This window comes from Populus trichocarpa, chromosome 1 (genome assembly GCF_000002775.5).
Source record: "Populus trichocarpa isolate Nisqually-1 chromosome 1, P.trichocarpa_v4.1, whole genome shotgun sequence".
Taxonomy (NCBI): Eukaryota; Viridiplantae; Streptophyta; class Magnoliopsida; order Malpighiales; family Salicaceae; genus Populus; species Populus trichocarpa.
Genome location: NC_037285.2, coordinates 14,867,194 through 14,874,225, shown reverse-complemented (window position 1 = coordinate 14,874,225; position 7,032 = coordinate 14,867,194). Strand labels below are relative to the sequence as shown.

Here is a 7,032-nt window from a genome sequence, read left to right as displayed (position 1 = left end):
TTGTTCTTAACCTTTTTCTTGAGATTAAACAATTACCTGTATTGAATTAATTAAGTATTTTCAATTAAGAAAAATATAGAAAATACTTTTATATATGAATTACATTGCAACTGTAATATCTAACCGTTCGAATGGGTACATCCATCTATATTGGACTGGTCCTCCAGCTTTTGCCTCGAACGGTAGATGTATAGGGAGATGCTCCATTGAGTCAAAAAATGATGGAGGGAATATCATCTCAAGTTTGCATAGTGTCTCGACGATATTCGTTTGAAGTCTCTCAATGTGATCAACATTCAACTTGCTGGAGCATATATCTCTGAAGAAATGACTTATCTCCGTGAGTGCATCCCATATTCCCTTTGGCAACAAATCACGAAAAGCTAATGGGATGAGTGTTTGCATAAACACGTGGCAATCATGACTCTTCATTCCATACAATCTGCAGTCCTCTATATTAACCAGCCTTGATATGTTTGATGCATGTCCATCTGGAAAACGCAGACTCTTAAGCCATTTGTAGACTAGCAGTTGTGCGTTTTTCTCTAACACGAAGCTTGCTCTTGGTTTTGCGACCCGTGACTCATCATAAACCAACTCCATATTTTTACGGTTACAGTATAAAGCTATATCCAATCTAGCCTTGATGTTGTCCTTTGTCTTCCCCTTCACATCCATGACGGTGTTGAAAATATTCCCAAACATGTTCTTTTCGATGTGCATGACGTCAAGGTTATGGCGAAGCAGATTGGTCTTCCAATAAGGAAGCTCAAAAAAGATACTTCGCTTTACCCAATTATGGGTCAAACCAAAACCAGGAAACTTTTGCTTACCTGATTGAAGGCCAAACACAATGTCACCGTACTCTGAGACAACATCATGCAATTCTTCACCAGAAAGATGCGGGGATGCAACATCTTTTTCAACTCTGCCAACAAAGAAATCTTTTCTGTTCTTTCTGTACTTGTGATGAAGTGGCAAGAAGCGACGGTGACAGTAAAAAAAAGAAGTTTTACCTCCATTTGCTAGCGTGAATGCCTTGTTGTTTTCCATGCAGTATGGACATGCTAGTTTCTCATGCGTGCTCCAACCAGAAAGCATTCCATAAGCTGGAAAATCATTGATAGTCCACATCAATGCCGCCCTCATAAGGAAATTTTGTTTCCTCGATATATCATAAGTCAGAGCTCCGGAGGACCACAACTGCGCCAACTCATCAATCAACGGTCGAAGACAAACATCTATATTTCGCCCCGGGCTTCTTGGATCGGGTATGACAGTAGATAAAAACATGAACTCCGGCCTCATACACATTCTCGGTGGCAAGTTATAAACTATGAGTATGACCGGCCAACAAGAATAAGGAGCAGCAAATGACCCAAATGGGTTGAATCCGTCTGTACACAACCCAAGACGCATATTCCTTGATTCAGCTGAAAAGTGAGGATGAACACTGTTAAAGCATTTCCATGCTTCGCTGTCAGAAGGATGAACCATTACTCCATCAATCGCATGATGTGCTTGGTGCCATGTCATGTGCTCAGCAGTCCTTGGTGACATGAATAACCTCTGCAGTCTAGGTGTGATCGGGAAGTATCTAAGTTTTTTATATGCCACTAGAGTCTTTCCCCTGCCAGTTCTAGGTTTGTAACGGGAATGCCCGCATGTCATGCACTCGGTCATCTCAGCATTTTCAAGGTAGTATAACATGCAGAAGTTAGGGCACATGTCAATTTTCTGGTATCCTAAACCGAGGGGTTTCATCATGGACTTCGCAGCATAGAAGTTCTCTTTCAGCCTGTTCCCTTCAGGTAAAATGCTTCTTGCCCATTCAATAATCTTGTCATACCCGGCCTCACTCAACCCGTGATCTGACTTGATGGTGAACACCTGTGCTACGGCCGATAATTTACTGTGGTTCGTGCAGCCATCCTATAATGGTTCGTCAGAATCTTTCAACAAATCAAAAAACCTAGCTGTATCTACATTAGGTTCTTTTTCTACGATTGGACATTGACTGCCATTACCTTCTCATTGCATCCATAACCATATTTCTGTAAGGATTAGTGTTGTCATTTGCCGTTTCATGCACGTTGCTAGCACTAGAAGTAGACCCAACCACCGTTTCTTCCATTCTCCTCTCACTCTCGCTAACAAATACTTCTCCATGTGCATACCAACACTGGTAATTCTCCATAAACCCTTTGTGTAGAAAATGTATCATTACAACATCTGGATGCAGATACTTTTTATTTTCACACTTCCTGCATGGACACCTAATACCGCCTCCAGTAAAATTTCTGGGAATAGATGTTACGAAATTAATAAAACCCTGAACCCCATTACAATAATCCATCCTCCGCAATCCTTGGGGTGAATCTCGATACATCCATGAACGATCATTCATGACTTATATCGAACCTCTATAAAATTATGATGACATCATGTATTAATTAACTAAGTTAGGTAAATAAACTTGTAAAAATATTACTTTAACTCGAGATTATCCAACAAACCAATCACAACTTCTCATAAATATTAAATATTCATTATCATTTATCAACGTCCATACGAATTAAAATATATAAATTTACAGAAATTACCACTCCACAATACCATTGATAAAACTTTAAACGGGCCCATTAAGCAAGCTATTAATTATTTCAAAATAGCACATGTAATTCGGTAATTCCATAAAGAAATAATAATTTACAAACAAATACAATCTTACAAAATCTAAAACAAACCATAACAGGTACAAAATTATACATTCATATACTACAAGTTTGTTTGAGAAATAACAATAAAACATGTACATCTACTAACAAAATACATATACTAAAAAAACAATAAAATTGACATTTAATTAAATGTTAAAATTTCAAAAGATATAATTACTTACAAAAATTGATAAAATCCGTCGGTAAATCAGAACACGCGCGGATGCTGTGACCACAAAACTTCAAGAAATATAACTTGTTGTGCTAATATGAAGAAGATTTTTTTTGGGGGGGGGCTGGTTGTTTGCAGATGGGGAGAGTTGGGATGAGGAAGAAGAAGGAGAAATAGGGGATGAGAGGGTCGGCAGAGCTGTCATATGTTAACTTTTTCCGACGGTTTTACCGACGGACACTCCGTCGGTTATTACGTCGGTGATTCTGACGGAAACATAGACATGTCACCGTACGGATCTGCCATTTCAAATCCCTCGGTGAGTCCGTCGGAAATGTAAACGGCGAACCGGTCACATCACTTTACGGGCACTGTACGGGCAGTCGTTTTGAATCCGTCGGAAAAAAATAACCCGCCAAAACCTCCACGTCAGCGACCCGCTTTTTTTTTAAATTCGGAAACTTTTCCTTCTGTAATTCAGTCGGTAAATACCGACGGAAAATTTCCGTCGGTATTTACCGACTGAATTACGGACGGAAAAGTTTGCGTCGGTTTTTACCGAATGAATTACTGACGGAAAGTGGCCGTCGGTAATTTCGACCTCAAAATACCGACAGAAAATATTCCGTCGGTAAATCCGTTGGTATTTAGTGAATTTCTGGTAGTGAGATAAATAGTCTAATAAGACACAAGAGGATTTTTGGCATGGTATTTGAGTGTGCTAGAATATAATTAGTTTGAGATTTGAGTTTATAATTATATTTATTTTGATTTTTTATATTTTATAAATTTTAAACTCAACTAATTTAGTTTTGTTTTGGATCCGGATCGGTTAGATTTATTGGATTAGGTTAAATTTCTTGTGGATATTACATATATTTACGAGTTGTACTTGTATTGTTAATTTTTATTAGTTTTTATTTAGAAACAGACTTGCAGCATAAAATATAGGTGTCATAAAATCCCTAGTGTTAGTTCTAATTTCTATATTTTATCGTTACCATTAAATTCTAGTTATCTTTTCTTTTCCTTCCAACAAAAAAAAACAAGTTTTTTTTTTGTTATATTAAATAAATCTAATAGGAAATTCACTAATAAAAATTTTGAAATTGAAACATTTCTAATAAAAAATATAAAAAAATATATTCATTTTATAAATTATTAAATATAAAAAAAAATATAAAACATACAAGTTAAGTCAAATTAATCGATTTTCAAAAACCCCACTCATCACAAAACCCGTTACATCCATTTCTTAATTTTTTTTAATTCACTGTTATTTATAAAATCCACGATTTAGTCAGATAATTAATGCATTTAAACACCCCCAAGTGTCGTGTAGAGATACCAATTTAATCACCAGAGCCGAGCTTTATCCGTACTCTAAGCCAAGGGTTTCTCCCAATTGACTGAGCAAATTCCTTTGAAACATTCCACGCCCCATAATCAAACTGTTATATCATGACACGTGTTTGTAAGACCATGTGATTTGGGGACTTTACGTGGCAAGGGAAGTGCACCTTTTTTTTTTTATCTATAAATTTCACTCCATTCTCTTCATTTCTTCAACCAATTTGCATTACTAAATCATCCATAAAAGAAGTAAGAAAGAAAGGGAATGGATAGCAGAGGTAATGACATCACTTACAACGCCGGCGAACTAGCCGGTCAAGCTCAGGTGACTTCCTGGTTTCTTTTTGTGCATATTTTTTACAAGAATGATAGCTAAAATTAAACTGCTATGCTTCATGATCTCTATTAATTAGATATATACGAGCTAGAATCTCCTTGTTTTACACACCATAATGTACTTGATTTTTACGTTATTTAATCTTCTTTTTTTTACAGGCGAAGAAGGATGATGTTATGGACCAGTGCCAGGAAGGGCTTAACCAATCCACCCAAGACAGTTCTTATACTGCCCAAGCTTCCAGCTTCCTTCATCAGGCATAACTTCTTTGTTCTGTTTTCTGCTTTCATACTGCTATTATTTATCACCACAACAGCCATCATTATTATTATTATTATCATATTCAAGCAATTCACGAATGTACAAGAGCATGTTTTTGTTACAGTTTACTCTCTCTTTTTTTCTTTCAAAAAACAACCAAAAGAGATTAGAGCCCTTGATTATATTTGGAATGGTTCGGAAAATATTAGTTGTATTATTTTTATAGTTTAAGAGTCCGTAAGAATAATGCGACTAATGTATTAATTTGTTTGCAGACCGGGGAGCAAGTGAAGAACATGGCTCAGGGAGCAGCTGAAGCAGTGAAGAACACTCTGGGGATGAACACAGAGAACACTCCCACCACCAATACCAGCAGCCTCAACCACCCAATCAACCCAAGCAATCCAAGCAACCCATCTACTAGGATTTGAGGTGTTTCTACGTTGAACACCATGATTTGCTATGATTTAGCAGTATTTAATTTGGTCTCCTAAGTTATTGTTATGACATTTTTGCTGCCTCTCTTTTGTGAGAAGGCGATTTTACGTTTGTTCTTGCTGATTTATTTAAGATGTAATCGTCTTTGGGTCAAAAAGAAAAAAGGGGGTGATATGAGATGATGCCTCTTCATTCCAATTGTAATAAATTTTGATTCATGGAAATTATCTTTCCTTGATTCGTGTTCATCAATTTGAATGAGATGTCTTCGCTTTATATTAATAGGTTGCCCTATGTAAGGTTAATTCAAATAATTGGTTAAAGATGGTTTATATATAAACACATAGGCTAGTGCATGCTCAAGCTCTATAAAAAAAATGGAATTGAAAAAATAAATATAGAAAATTGAGAGCTTATGAAATTTCAAATATTGAAAAAATCAAAATCCTTTCTAAAAACTTGCACGCTTCTCAAAAATAATATATTTCTATTTGTATTAGTTTTAAAACTTAATTTAAAATATTAATCTAACCAAGTAACTAAGTCAATTAGGTTTTATTTAGGTAATCAGGGTTAACACCTAATAAAAAAAATACAAGTTGAAATCAAAATTTAACCAGCAGAGATCGATTGAAACCATCCCAGTATACTTCGTTCTCCCTCTAATTTATGTTTAATATCAACTTTCAAAGAGTCATTAATTCCTTTATAAGTTATAATGTTGAACTTTAAATACCTTAACTTCATTTAAAAATAAAGAAAAAGATTTCAAATTAAAAATATCTTATTTATATAATTTTTTATTTATAAAAAACAATAATTTTTATTAAGCATTTGTTATAGTCATTAACAACATGACTTAATAGAAAAAAGAAAGAAAACAAAGATAAAGTCAAAATACTTGTAAAAAATCTCCCTATTAATTAGCCACTAAAAAAATAGAAAGCACAGTCAGACATGAAATTATGAATAAAAATTATAATCACACAACTAAATTAGTTTTCCTATGAACTCTCTACTCTCTACTTAGCCAAATAATCTATTACATAATTACTTTCTTATTAAATTCCTTAATACCTAAAGGATGTAAGAAGATACATAGAAATTCTCTTTAATAATCTCTTAATACAACCCTAGTTCCTGAAGTTCATAGTTTGACATTTAAAGATGCATCTATATTTCACTTTAATATACATGTTGGAGGGGTATCTATGATGATTCACTTCATATTCTTGCCTTGTTGATCTATATAAAAAACTATTTAATAAATATAATAAATTTGACCCAGTATAACAGAAACTCGTATCACTGTATTTTATCCATGTTGCAACTCTATGGAAAACAATAATAATATATATAATCATACTCTGTTTCTATCTTATTGAAGATCAAATTATTACGAGCATTTTAAATAGACCAAACTATATCAAAAAAGAACAAATACAACACATTTTTTAATTTGAATAAATCCCATGATCATTAATTCTATGTCATTGTAAGAAACAATCATCCAAAGACTTTGGCAAAATCTAATCTCCATTTCATTGTTTATATTTAAAGAGTCTTTTTGTTGGTTGGTTTTAGATTTAGATACAAAAGTTTTCTTCATTTTTAATTCAATAACACTTCTATCTAAAAATACTTCAAAGTTTTAATGAAAAATCAAGTAAGCTCTAATGTTCATCAGACTAGATGACCTAGACTAAAGAGAATTGTAGCCTTACATTTGCCGATTCCATAATGATCATATA

At 34.2% G+C, this 7,032-nt stretch overlaps 1 protein-coding gene across 1 annotated transcript; it reads left to right on the top strand.

Annotated features, from left to right (window-relative positions):
* The first annotated feature begins 4,412 nt into the window (after positions 1-4,412).
* Positions 4,413-5,563, top strand: LOC7490963 (late embryogenesis abundant protein 29). The gene is made up of 3 exons (XM_002299572.4): positions 4,413-4,570; positions 4,741-4,839; positions 5,119-5,563. The coding sequence occupies exons 1-3, from the start codon at positions 4,511-4,513 to the stop codon at positions 5,272-5,274; spliced, it is 315 nt and encodes a 104-aa protein (XP_002299608.1). The 5' UTR covers positions 4,413-4,510; the 3' UTR covers positions 5,275-5,563.
* Positions 5,564-7,032: the final 1,469 nt, after the last annotated feature.

Coding starts and splice junctions, on each gene's coding strand:
- LOC7490963 (XM_002299572.4), top strand. CDS start 4,511: ATGGATAGCAGAGGTAATGACATCACTTACAACGCCGGCGAACTAGCC. Junction 4,571..4,740: donor AACTAGCCGGTCAAGCTCAG/GTGACTTCCTGG, acceptor TTTTTTTTACAG/GCGAAGAAGGATGATGTTAT. Junction 4,840..5,118: donor CTTCCAGCTTCCTTCATCAG/GCATAACTTCTT, acceptor ATTTGTTTGCAG/ACCGGGGAGCAAGTGAAGAA.